The sequence below is a fragment of the Astatotilapia calliptera genome, chromosome 20 (assembly GCF_900246225.1).
Source record: "Astatotilapia calliptera chromosome 20, fAstCal1.2, whole genome shotgun sequence".
NCBI classification, from domain to species: Eukaryota; Metazoa; Chordata; class Actinopteri; order Cichliformes; family Cichlidae; genus Astatotilapia; species Astatotilapia calliptera.
Window position 1 is genome coordinate 13,694,102 of NC_039321.1, and position 14,451 is coordinate 13,708,552.

Consider the following 14,451-nt stretch of genomic DNA (forward strand, 5'->3'; position numbering starts at 1 on the left):
AAGTGTTGCAGTATTTAGACAAACAATGCCAAGGAATCAGCGACACACAAGACAAGATGTGTTTGGTAGTTTGTGACATTCATCCTAGTGTAACTGCTTAGGCACCAAATCTTGAGTGCTAGCGCGGCCTGAGTCTTACTATATATTTTGACCTATTGCGGCGTGCCTTAATTTGTTCACGCCGTTTTTGAAGACAGTTCCACATAGTGACTATTAAATATCCATCAGGGCAGTTGCTGTCAGCCACACATCAACTGTTCCCTGACTTTAAGACAGAGGCAGCTGAGACATGCTGGCCTGAATATGTGCTACTGGGGTTTTAAATAAAAGACCAATTTGTCTCTCATGATGAGCCTCCTTGGTTTGAAAAATTTGTTTCCCTCATGCTCTGTATTGACATTAATGATAGGTTTGTAGCTTAAACCTATTCAATATAATTTAATTACACAGCAAAGCAAGACACGAATAGGCAAAGTTCTTTATGTTTCTTGTGCACGGGAGAGAACTGGACAAACGCCGTTCCTTCGCTCGACCCCATTTGCTCTCGTCTGCTCCCCCGTAACACTGCTCTTTTATTGAGGTTACATGAATATACATAGGTTCATTAACATATGACGTCTACATACACACAAAGAGTACCTTGCCTGTGCGTTGTGTAAGTGTGTGTGTGTGTGTGTGGTCAGTGTGTGTGGTCAGTGTATGACCCCATAAAGACTTCCCTAAATCTGCTGGTCTGGAAGTCCAGCAGTTCATCTAAACAAAAGGCACTTAGCCTAAAACAGATATAGATAGGTTTATCCTACCATAAAACAATAAGACAAGGTACGACCTCTTCCCATGCTCCCAGGATGTAGGTGTGAATGCCAGAACACTCTGGAATGCACACCAAGCCTTTGCAGACTATTAAGGATCACACATCCTATCACTACACAATCGATTATACACCTCTAAGCATATATGGAAACAAGATGGCGCCGAGTATGGCAGCCTCGTCGCGAGCTCCCCCAAGCAACAGCTGTTTTCTGTGTTTAATTTTACTTTTCCTTTATTTTTTCACGACTATTACATGTCTCCTTGTGTACGACCAACAAACCTTACTGGACATAAAAGACGGACTTTCTTATAACTAACAAGTTTTGCAACACGGACGCTCCGTTTGCAGACCCCCCATTCATCTCACCTGAGACGCCTTTGTTCTCTGGCCCTGGAGGCCGCAAACGCCGACGCAGAGGGAGAAGATCTGGCGTTCTGGTTCGACTGAGACGGCGCACTAACAGACCACCAGACCAGTTTATTACTGGCTAATGTGCAGTCTCTGGAGAACAAGCTATGCGAGCTTCGGGCACGGATCTCATTCCAGCGAGAGATGCGGGACTGCTGCGTGATCTGCCTCACAGAAACCTGGCTATCGGACAAGGTACCGGACTCCGCAATACAACTACCGGGGTTCTCCGTGCATTGCGCGGACAGGTCACAGGATCTTACTGGGAAAAGCAGAGGCGGTGGTGTATGTTTCATGATCAACAACAGCTGGTGTGATTATGCGAACGTGCACCCGGTCAAATCCTTCTGCTCACCGGACCTGGAGTACCTGATGATTAAGTGCAGGCCATTCTGGCTACCGAGGGAATTTACAGCAGTGATTATTACGGCTGTTTACATTCCCCCACAAGCCGACACTGACCGAGCACTCAGGGAACTGTACAGCGCGATCAGCAGTGAGGAAACCGCACACCCAGAGGCAGCATTTATCGCAGCCGGCGACTTTAATAAGGGAAACCTGAAGAAAGTCTCACCCAAACTCCACCAACACATCCATTTTAACACTCGTGGAAATCGGCTACTCGACCACTGCTACACCTCTTTCGGACCCTCTTTGCCTGAGTGGCCGCCGTTGCCTTCCGCACGGCCGGCCCCGGACCCTCTTTGCCTGAGTGGCCGCCGTTGCCTTCCGCGCGGCCAGCCCCTGGACCGCCATCGCCTGAGCGGCCGCCGTTGCCTTCCGCACGGCCAGCCCCGGACCAGCGCTGTCGCCGTTGCCTTCCGCACGGTCGGCCTCCCGAACTGTGTCCACGTCGCCGCCGTTGCCTTCCGCACGGTCGGCCCCCTGAACTGTTTGGACTCCTGTGCTGTCGGCCCCCTGGCCGGCCCCCTGAACTCTTCTGTTTTGGATTCCATTTTTCTTGGGCTGTGGTGTGTTTTGTTTCATTGGTTTTTTTGGGTTGGGACTCGTGTTTTGTTTTTCTTTTTGTCTTTTGGCCTTCTGGTGCTCCTGTTTTGTTTTGCCTCGATACGTGTGTTTGCTATACCATATATCAGTAAGAGCAGATATAACCTCTCTCCTAAGTTGTGTGTGCATGCCAGAGTGCTCTGGGAGGCACACAGAGTCTCCACAGACGGAGTCCACACCGAGACAGCACCGGTGGGCGGCCACGTGGTCCGCGGCCGAGACGAGACAGTTCAGGCGGGCGGCCACGTGGCCCGCGGCCGAGACGAGACAGTTCAAGCGGGCGGCCGAGTGGAAGGTGGTGGCGACCACTGAGCCGGTCCGGTGGGCGGCCGCAAGGAAGGCGGCGGCGGCCGCAGGACCAGGCGAAGCAGAAGCTGAGGCCGAGGCCTGACCAGGCGAAGCAGAAGCAGAGGCCGAGGCTGGACCAGGCGAAGCTGAGGCAGAGGCCGAACCAGGCGAAGCAGACGCTGAGTCTGAGGCCGGACCAGGCGAAGCAGACGCTGAGGCCGAGGCCGGACCAGGCGAAGCAGACGCTGAGGCCGAGGCCGGACCAGTCGAAGCAGAGGCCGAGGCCGGACCAGGCGAGGCAGCGACTGAGTCCGATGCCGGACCAGGCGGCGCGGAAGCCTCTGGCTGGAGACAGGCAGAGCCAGTAGGCGCGGAAGCCTCTGGCTGGAGACAGGCAGGGCCAGCAGGCGCGGTAGCCTCTGGCTGAGGAGCGGCCGGGCCAGCGGGCGCGGAAACCCCTGGCTGAGGAGCGGCCGGGCCAGCGGGTGCGGAAACCCCTGGCTGAGGAGCGGGAGAGCTCACAGCTGGCTCTGGGTGCTGTGGCTGCAGGTCTGGGAACTGAACAGGATGGTAGACGGGCGACTGGGAGACAGGAGGCGACTGGACTACAGACTGGACCGGAGCAGACTGGACTGACTGGACTACAGACTGGACCGGAGCAGACTGGACTGACTGGACTACAGACTGGACCGGGGAAGACTGGACTGACTGGACTACAGACTGGACAGGGGCAGACTGGACTGACTGGACTACAGACTGGACAGGGGCAGACTGGACTGACTGGACTACGGACTGACTGGAGGGGACTGGAGGACAGGAGACGGAAGTACAGGGGGCTGGAGTGAAGGCTGAACAGCAGGTGAGGGAACTGACTGGAGTGGAGGCTGAACAGCAGGTGAGGGTACTGACTGGAGTGGAAGCTGAACAGCAGGTGAGGGAACTGACTGGAGTGGAAGCTGAACAGCAGGTGAGGGAACTGACTGGAGTGGAAGCTGAACAGCAGGTGAGGGAACTGACTGGAGTGGAGATGCTAAGGGATGAACAGAGGTAGGCGAGGCTGACGACGGAGCTGAGGTTGGTGTGGCTAATGGCTGAGCTACAGACTGAGCTAGTGACGGAGATAAAATTACAGCTTGGGCTAGTAAGGCTGGTGCCTGGGCAGGGGACAGTTCAGCTAATCTAACTAGGGATAGTGCGAGGGTGTGAAAGGCTGGGTCGGGAGGTGGATGAAGTGGTGAGGTAGCAGGTGAACCGGTTAGCTCTTCCAAGCCTCTAGGGAGGTCTGGCTGGGTTCTGGCTGCCCTCAGCCTGGGCGCTGGGACAGGCACCCCCACCCGAGAAACAGAAGCAGGTGTGGAGGTAGACTGGGTCACAGCTGCCCTCGTCCTGGGAGCTGGCACAGGTTTGGGTGTAGGCTGACTGATAGGGGTGGAAATAATGACTGGGTGGGTGAATCTGCCAAGTTTTTCAGGGATTATACTGGTCCTTCTGCCACCACTATTTACAGTCTTTGGGGGAGCAGAGCAGAACAAATCTTCCCAGTCCACAGAATCCTCCAGGAGGGAAACATCCCATGAATGAGAGATGGGTTTATGATTGGTTTTAAGTAGAGAGTCAAATGAGGGTGGAAAACAGTCACTGGAACTCACCACCGGGAATTGCTGGAAATAGTCCATTTTATGGCGGCGTGTGCGCCGCTTTCTCCGGGAGGAGGAAGCGGGCCGGGTACACGTCCGAGCCTCTGGCACGGGAACCTCTGTTGAGCCGAGGTGGGAGGCGGAGCCGCTGTGCCGTGGCGAGGTTGAAGGTCCGGTGAATGAGGCAGGTGACGTGTGAGCGAGGAGCGGACTCGCGAGAGAGGAAGCCGCCGAAGCGCAGCGAGAAACGCCCACTCTTCACGGCAGATGCTCCGGTGCAGGTGAGGCAGCAGGTAGGAGAACGCGGTGTCTCCGAGGTCCGCCCAGAGCCAGGCGAGTACCCTCGAAGATGTGCTCTCGCTCCGTGAAGAGCCGCTGTTTCTCCTTGAGCTTTTCCGCACACAAGGAGAGCGCTACCTCCTGCCCCTCGTAGAGGTCCGAGTCCGCTGGGTTCCAATCGTGTCTTCGTGGCACGGGTCGTGTCATTCTGTCAGGCGTTGTGTGGAGGCGAGGAAGAAGGAACCCAAACGCAGGACTGGCAGGTAGGTAAAGGTTTATTATAGGGAGTGGGTGAACAGAGGGTGAACGGACACTGACTGGCTGGACAACTGAACGGCTGACTGAACTGAGGGAACACACGGGAAGGACAACGTAACATCAATGACACGACAGTAAACGGGTAGAAACAGAGTGCTTAAATACACAGACTGATGAGGATGATAATGAGAGGCCGGTGGGTACACAGCTGAACATAATCTGGCTAATGACACAGGAAAAGCAGGAAGTGAGCACATGGAAGTGGCAAAATAAACTGAACATTAACAAAACTGAAAACACTGGGTCACCGACCCAGGAACCCTGACAGGACCCTTTTAAATTTTAGTTGAACACCCCTGTCTGCTAGTTTGGTGTGGCATGTTTAATGTTTACTGACACCAAACAAAATTCTACAACAAATATTTGTATCTTAAGGAAGACCCATTGTATATATGAACAAACTGGGAGCCATTGGATCAAAATATAAAATATCAAAATTTTATTGTCTTAGGAGGACAAGTCATCTTCTTTTATACACTCTGTTTTTATGTAAAAATGTTTCAAAGTTGTAGTAATATTTACAGCCTAAACATGTTCCCCCAATCAGAATTTTGTCCAATGTTTAGAGCAAATAAAAGGTATTACATAATGTCTGCTAAAACATGTGTTTGCACACACACACACAGAAATTTTGATATTTTATTTTTATGTTACTGGAACTTTGGAGGCCAGGTCTGCTACAACATGTGCCACACACACACACACACACACACACACACACAGAAAGTGTAAAGTTTTTATTCTTTTGCAGGAACTTGGGTTACCTTTGGAGGTCAGGTCACAGATGAGGTAAGAGACAACAAATACCTTTTACTTCCGCATGTAAATTCAATCTCATTGTGAAATGAATGGACCCCATGTAGCCTCAGGTGACAGTTTTGTTGTGCTCTATTTGCACAATACATCCTTTTTTTTCTTTATGTTGGGAGATCAGCTTTTCAGCTGCTTCTCCACTCAACTCTGTACTCAGCCACTCTCTCGAGCCTCTGCGTCACTGAAAATAGGGAGAGTCTACGGCGTTATTTTTGTGCCACTATTCTGAGCGCACATAAAAAAAATTTGCAGGTGTTGCATTTTGAGGAGAAATTTATTTTGAGCGAAGAAAAGCTAAATTTGAGTGAAAAAATTCATTGCTGTGTGCAAAAAATGTATTTCAGTGTTTGCTGTTATCCATACACACACACACACACAATAGCAGCTCCTCTCGCTCAGTTTTTGCATTTGCGCTTGCTCGCATTGTGTTGCTTGCAGTCTCAACATTTCTGCCCATGCGCGTTCAACTTTGATTATTCTATTCTATTCTATTCTATATATTTGTATGGCTCCTCCACTTTAATCAGGTCCAACATCCCCCGTGGAGAAAATTCTGTGAAGGCCTGGGGCACCTCTTGCACTCCAAAACAACAGAGGGTCTAACCAGCAATCCCAATTGCATTCATCCTCATGAATGAAATTTCGAATTTTAAAGTCTTATCCAGCCGCTTCACCACCCTATCAGTCTGAGAGTGGTAGATGCTGGTCCGAATAGATTTAATGCCCAGTAATTCATACAGCTCTTCCAGTGTGCGAGACATGAACGACATGCCCTGGTCAGTCATTATCACAAGATTACCTGAAACAGCGCTTGCGCTACATTCATTGCAGAAATGGTGAGCAGCAGCACTGCTTCCAGGTATCCCCTTGCATAATCCATCAGAACTAATACAAAGCAATAGCCGTGTGCACTCCGGTAAAATAGCCTGATGAAAACCATTCCAATGCACCACCCCTCCACTGCAGCAGAGCCACAGACCAGACCCCTGCCACACTCATGTTTAAGATGGTGTTCCTATGATTCAGATGAATATGCAATTTCTGAGACAATCATGAAATGACAGCAAATAAGAATGATCTGGTACTAACTGTGACTTTGCAAAAATTATAGTTGTTGTCAACAAGCATGTGCTCCCTTAAGCATATTACTAAAAATCTAGATTTAAAATTATCCATCGCTTAAAGGAGAGGTTTAAGAAGTATGCATTTCCAGTTTGTCATTTTAATATTTTGTTTTGTGTCATAAAGAAGTATAATTGAGGAAGAACAGAATAAACAATGTCAGAGCCCCACAAAATGACTTCCAGTTGACCACTGTTATAATTTTCTCTGATAAAAACAATCAGAAACAGACTTCATGAGGGTGACCTGAGGGCCTGATGAAATGGCCCCTTGGCTCACTGGCCAGATTGTGGGACCCAATTGGCATTTCCCATAGAATACCAGAACTGGCAGGCCCTCCACTGGCACCCTGTGCTTTTCACAGATCAGTGAAAGCAAGTACCAGTACCAAGATCTAGCTGGACAAGCACAAGCACAAGAGCACTGTCAGAAGCCATAAGAAGGTTAAGGTCAAGGTCAAATTTATTTATAGAAGTAGACGACATAGGTCAATATAAACAACTTAAACAACAACTAAAACTGTTAAAACCAAAATGTTTTGGTCAAAGCGTGTTAAAAGCCAGACCATGAGACTTCTGGTCTGTCGGGCCGAGTGATGGCTGTGTAGAGTAAACACTCCCAACTTTATTACTCTTTTCCCCAACTTATCTAACTTGAAACCTAAAAAACTTGGACTGTAAGTGCTGGATACCTTTTTCCAAAACAAAAATGCCCAGAAAACTCAAGAAAAAGAACATAAGTGAACGTAGAGAAGTGGGATAAGACGCCTCATCCCAAGCTAGTAGTAATATGGAAGAAGAGCAGCAACCTGATGCAAATGCTAATGTGAAAGACCTCCCCCCCTACTAGGGATATGATATTAAAAGAACTGCGTGCTTTCAGAAAAGACACAAATGAGTAGTTTAATGCCATAAGGGAGGATGTGAATGACATCGGCAAAAGACTTGATGAAGCAGATGGATGCATAGTGGAGAACTTGAATCTAGGTTTTGGAGGAGTTGCTAATGGAATTAGCGATATGAGACAAAGCTGATGGATCTAGAGTAATGTTCATTTCGCAAGAATCTCAGAATATACGTCGTGAAGGAAGGGGAAGGACACATTTCCATCGGAGACTTTTTTGGAAAAGACATTGGGTCTCTCTTCTCCCCCCGCGCTGGGGATTGAAAGAGCTCCCAGTACTGTTGCTGAGACAGTACTGGGACGGAACCCTGCCACGCTCATTTGTTGTGAAATTCGCAAGTTATCGTACCAAGGAGGATATTCTCAAGAAGGCTTGGCAGGCTAGGGTGCTTTATTTTCCAAGCCCCAGGATACATTTAGACAATGACTATGCTCCGGAGATACAATGAAGAAGAAGAGAATATGTGGCAACGAAGAAGGTGCTTTGGGACAATAACATCCGCTTTCAGTCCCCTTTCCCGGCCAGGCTGAGAGTGTACTACAGTGATGGAGCAGTGATGTACAACACGGCGCATGAAGAGACTACAAATATAATGAAGAGAGGATTATCGGTAGACGTGAAAGACAGGGCTACACTCTTGGACCAAATAAGACAGCAGACTTGGCAAACAAGTGCGAAGAAGAAACAGTGAAATATGATCCAAAAGCAGGGCTTCAAGGAGCGTCTTCAGGCATTTAGGCACCAGTGTGACTGTGGGTAATTAGGCTACTTGAGATGGAGCATCATATTGGAGGTAAATTTAGGACTATAGAGATTTAAGAGTAACTGAGATCACAGACTATATTGATAAAGATGTTTTAGTTATATATTTTGATAATTTCATAACATGAGCATATAAAAGTAGATTAAAGTTGGGTCACTCATATGCGTAGTGAGCTGGACTCTACAGACCATTGTGCTTTTGGCCTTTGGGCTAAAGAGGGCACTCTTCCACAAGTGGATAGAAGAGCTTTTCCCTCACCAATTACAACTAATATAATGTTTTTGTTCTTGGGAGTCAATGTGATTGTATGTTTTTGCCTTATAGTGTTCTTTTTCACACGTGTTGTTTGTTTGGGTTTTTTTCTCCCCAGGAGTGTACTTTTCGATTTCTTGTTATTTACAGAGCTTAAAATCACATAATGTTGTAAAATACAGTCTCGTAAGCAAAGTAGTGTCATACAATGTAAATGTCTTGGGGAAACACATTAAAAGAAGCAAAATCATGTCAAAATTAAAAAGAGAAGGAAAAGAAGTTGGCATTTCACAGGAACCCTACCTATCACAGCTAGAGCATGAAAAACTTAGGAAATGGAAATTTAATTAGTATTCACCTTCTTGTCCTCGGGGCTCCAAAAGGGGTGTGGCAATTCTAATATCAAGCAGGAGGGGAGGTTTGTGCTAGTAAAGGGATACCTGGAGGGTACACTGATTACTTTTATTAATATATATGCTCCCCCAGGATCAGAGTTAAAATTCTTTAACCTCCTAAGACCTGAACTCTTTCACGGCATGCATTTTTAATTTCTCTTTGATATTTGGGCTGATTGGGACCCGATGAATGTAAAAACAAAGAATTACCAGATTTTTTTACCTGATTTTTGTTCCTAAGAAATATGAGAACCACATACAGGGAGTGCAGAATTATCAGGCAAGTTGTATTTTTGAGGAATAATTTTATTATTGAACAACAACCATGTTCTCAATGAACCCAAAAAAACTCATTAATATCAAAGCTGAATGTTTTTGGCAGCCTGGGATCGAACCACCGACCTTCTGATTAGTGGCTGACCTGCTCTGCCACCTGAGCTACAGCCACCCATAAATCAGGTGAACAAGGTGGCCATGTCATTAGTTTTTCTTCTTTTATACCCTTTCTTGCCAGCCATGCTGTGGAATACTTGGACGCGTGTGATGGAGCATTGTCCTGCATGAAAATCATGTTTTTCTTGAAGGATGCAGACTTCTTCCTGTACCACTGCTTGAAGAAGGTGTCTTCCAGAAACTGGCAGTAGGACTGGGAGTTGAGCTTGACTCCATCCTCAACCCGAAAAGGCCCCACAAGCTCATCTTTGATGATACCAGCCCAAACCAGTACTCCACCTCCACCTTGCTGGCGTCTGAGTCGGACTGGAGCTCTCTGCCCTTTACCAATCCAGCCACGGGCCCATCCATCTGGCCCATCAAGACTCACTCTCATTTCATCAGTCCATAAAACCTTAGAAAAATCAGTCTTGAGATATTTCTTGGCCCAGTCTTGACGTTTCAGCTTGTGTGTCTTGTTCAGCGGTGGTCGTCTTTCAGCCTTTCTTACCTTGGCCATGTCTCTGAGTATTGCACACCTTGTGCTTTTGGGCACTCCAGTGATGTTGCAGCTCTGAAATATGGCCAAACTGGTGGCAAGTGCCATCTTGGTAACTGCACGCTTGACTTTTCTCAGTTCATGGGCAGTTATTTTGGTTTTTCCACACGCTTCTTGCGACCCTGTTGACTATTTTGAATGAAACGCTTGATTGTTCAATGATCACGCTTCAGAAGCTTTGCAATTTTGAGACTGCTGCATCCCTCTGCAAGATATCTCACTATTTTTGACTTTTCTGAGCCTGTCAAGTTCTTCTTTTGACCCATTTTGCCAAAGGAAAGGACGTTGCCTAATAATTATGCACACCTGATATAGGGTGTTGATGTCATTAGACCACACCCCTTCTCATTACAGAGATGCACATCACCTAATATGCTTAATTGGTAGTAGGCTTTCGAGCCTATACAGCTTGGAGTAAGACAACATGTATGAAGAGGATGATGTGGACAAAATACTGATTTGCCTAATAATTCTGCAATCCCTGTATGAGGATATTCGTTGAAAATTTTGATAGAACAGTAGCAGTATAATGTCCTTGTAAGTGGGTATCAGGCCCTTGTAGAGCAAAATTAAATATTTTGGTCTAAATAACCCAAAATGTGATGTCCACATATGTGGACGCCAGGTCTTAGGAATTGAATTGATTGAACTGATTGTTGTTGTCACAATCAGTGGGCGCAGACCGTGTGGAGGGTGTTTGGAGGACCCAGTTGCGGCAAAACCTTTATTGAACTCAAAGTGAGCCTTTATTGGGGCCAGTAAACAGTAAAGCAAAAATAACCAAACATAAACTATGGCAATGACCTTAACAAAGAGCCTAAACTGGGAAACAGCTAAAGACTAAGACAACCTAAGACTAACTTGAACTGTACCTATGAGCTATGAACACGACATGAAAAAGCAAAGAACAGAATTCTGGACTGGCACATGAAAGACTATGAAAACATGACAGGAGCAGATTACTATGAACATGACCAGAACAGAGACTGAAAAACTATGAATCAGTACATATAGCTAGAGTGACAGGAATGGTAACAGACGACGCGACACAAACTGAATGAAACACAGGGACTAAATACCCACAGGGATGATCAGGAGAAGTGGAAAGGAAGAAGAACAGGTGACACATGAACCTAATGACAGGACAGGGGAAGTGAAACTAGATACAATGAACAAAGAACACCAGACTCTTTTAAAATAAACAGGAAACATGGAGACATAGACATGACACGAACTTGACAACAAGGACAGGTAGACACATGGACCAAGGAGACTTAGTATAGGGGAGATGACAAAAACAACTAAGAAACAAAGGTCTAAACTGCAACCTAGAAATTAACTAGATGAGCTAAACTGGAACACAAATGAATACAAAACATACATAAAAACTCAAACACAAGACATTTTAATTTTGGGAGGGGATTTCAATGTTCGACTCAATCTATCCTTAGAATCTTCAAACCTACATGACCCAGGACTAAACAAAATAACCAAAAATGTTAAATTAATTTTAAAGGATTTAGGGCTTATAGATGTTTGGAGAGATTTAAATCCCATAAAACAGGATTATACTTTTCTCTCTAACCTGCATTCATTCTATTCTAGATTGGACTATTTTTTTATGTTCAAAAAAGACCTTAACAGTGTGGATAACTGTAGTATAGGAGTGATGGATTTATCGGACCGTTTATAGCATCCTTCCATGCAATTGCGTTTGTCCCTAACCACCGGAAACCCTCACGTTAACTTTTATCGAGTGGAAAAAAGTTAGCGTTCATCCTTCAGCTGCACTGTGCTAATGTTATGCTAACATAGCTGTTTTGCTAGCGATCACATAGGACATCATTATATACCAGTTAGTCCAACTTCAGTAACCCTACAAAAGTCACTGCTGTTTAGTTTTCTGTCTTAATTTATTTTGGAAGTGATAGCGTTTTAATTTTTTCAGAAATCTCTCAGTCAGAACATGGCATATGATGTTTAGGTGGAAACTAGCGAGCTAACTTCCTGCTAACTTCTAACTCAGTTGAATTTAATATATTCTGTTTTCATGGATGCCTGGATGTTAAACTTAATTGTTACACCTGGTAAAGCAGCAACACTGATCATTTTATTAAAGATGAAAGAATTTAGACGGTTTTTAACTCAGTGATGCCGCAGTGTTCCTTTGACTTTGGGACCTGAAGCAGACATAGTTTTAGACCCAGCTTACTCCGCAAGGCTCCTGACTACGGCAGCCGTAGTGCTCCGGCAATCCATTAAGCGGTGCGCCTTCATAGCTTACCAAAGTCGTACTAAAACATTTTCTAAAACATTTTTTGACAGATTTCTGTCGAGGTCAGTAAGCACAACCAGAATTCATACACTGTTGATTTTTCAGGAAATTAAAGGATTTTAAGTGTGCCTTATAGTGTGTAAAATACGTTATACAGAAGAAAAGAATATATCGCGATATATATTGTTACCGCGCATGCTTCAAATTATACCGTGATATGGATTATAGGCCATATCACCCAGCCCTACTATGAGACAAGAGGGCAATCAGCAAAACTATTAGCCTATAAGTAAAAAAAAAAAAAAAAACAATTAGAAAAGATAATTTACAAAATGAAAGAACCTCAAATGAACAGTATACTGTATAAATTGGAAGACATCCAGCTAGCTTTTCTAACATTCTACAAAGAACTATATGCACAATCTAGAGTAGATGATAAATGTATGATATCCTTCTTGGACTCACTCAACTTACCAAAGGTGACTGAAAATCAAAATGCAAACTTAATCAACAAAATATTCGAAATTGAAATTAAGAAGGCTATCTCAAACTCAAAAACAAATAAATCACCAGGACCGGATGGATTTCCAACATTACATATAATTGACTATGTAGTTAAACATAAAAATCAGAGGGTTCTTATTAGTTTAGATGCCAAAAAGGCTTTTGATCAGTTTAATTGGGAATTTTTATATACAGTTCTGGGGAAGTTCGGGTTTCTTCAGTCATGGTCATTCACGCATTATATAACTGCCCAAGGGCAAGAATTAAAGTTAATGGGGCACTTCAAAATCTTTTGATCTACAGCAGGGGTAGGCAACGTTTTTGATGATGAGTGCCATCTAAAATTTCCTCTGAAGTCAATGTGCCATATAATTGCATTAGCAATAAATTTAATAATGCTCTATATTAACAGTTACACACTATATAGAACAACTTTATAGAATTATATTTTTTCGCAGATGTTGGCAGCTATCAGCAAATAGTTATCAGCTATTTTGAAACAAAAAAAAGACACTTTTTATCCAGTGTCCAGCGTTCAGACTACCTGATGACACTCATGTGAGAGAAAATCTGCTCACACAGACATGTAGAGCCAAATACTGTCAATAAAGGCCTCTGAAATGTTCTGAAGACAGTTAAACTTGTCAGGTAGTGATGTCCAGCAGGAGAAAATGCAAGCTCCATGAACATGCACAGCTGTGGATTCCAGCTGCATCTGTAGTACTGCAAAATTTGACCCCCACAGAGTCGAGCTTTTCAGTTCAATCAGCTGCATTTCGATGTCCTCTGTGTCCAGGCGGTTAATGCGAGACAAACCCAGTTGTTCATTAAACCTTTCTGGTTTGATTAGAAATTAAAACATTGGCTTCATGTCACAAGTTAAATTTTCCGGATAGGCAATGAGAGGGTGAAGACGCGTATGCCAGCAGCTCCTGCACCTGATTTGATGAAATTGCGATAATCATCAAAGGAATACATTTTTCTCCTACAAAGTAATACAGGGGTTGTGAAGAGTTCATTCTTCTCCAAATGCCACCAAAAAAACCAAATCCAAAGCAAGCAGCAACCGAAACGGCCGACTTTGGCGTGGCCTCGGCTGAAAATGACAGCATTAAAACCGGCACACCAGCCATCTCCGCATTTGAGGAGTATACACAAGGTAACAACAAGTGCTGTCAACGATTGCTTCTTTGGACACCAAGATAACTCAAATGAAAGCAGACATTTGTGATACCCTACGCGGGGAAATTGCGGGCTGAGGGCTGAAAATGATGAGACCATCTCAGCTTTGAGAACCGTAATGGAAAACCATAATGTCCAGCTGAAAGATTTATCAGAATCGGCGACAAATACTTCGAACTCCGTGGTGAAATTAGAAGAAAAAGTCAAACAACTTTCTAACAAAGTGGAACAATTGTCTGAAAAATGCATTGACCTGGAAGGGCATTCAAAGAGGAACAATGTAAGGATAGCCGGGGTACCTGAAGGCAGAGAGAATGGTCAGCGTGTCAGTGATTTTGTGGCAAAGCTGTTATGAGATCTATTGGACCTGGATGAAATTCCGTTGCTGGACCGAGCACACAGAGCCCTGCGAGCAACTCCAGAAGATGACGCCCCGCCACGACACTTGATTGCAAGGATACATTACTACCACACCATGGAAGAAATACTACAAAAAGT

At 45.2% G+C, this 14,451-nt stretch overlaps 1 protein-coding gene across 2 annotated transcripts in view; it reads left to right on the forward strand.

The window, feature by feature from the left end:
• The window catches only part of LOC113013133 (voltage-gated potassium channel subunit beta-2-like), a 250,829-nt gene that overhangs the window by 19,794 nt on the left and 216,584 nt on the right, over positions 1–14,451 (forward strand). For both annotated transcript variants that reach the window (XM_026153785.1, XM_026153786.1), the window contains exon 4: positions 5,504–5,541. In XM_026153785.1, coding sequence (XP_026009570.1) covers positions 5,504–5,541 — 38 coding nt within the window. The remainder of the gene's footprint in view (positions 1–5,503; positions 5,542–14,451) is intronic.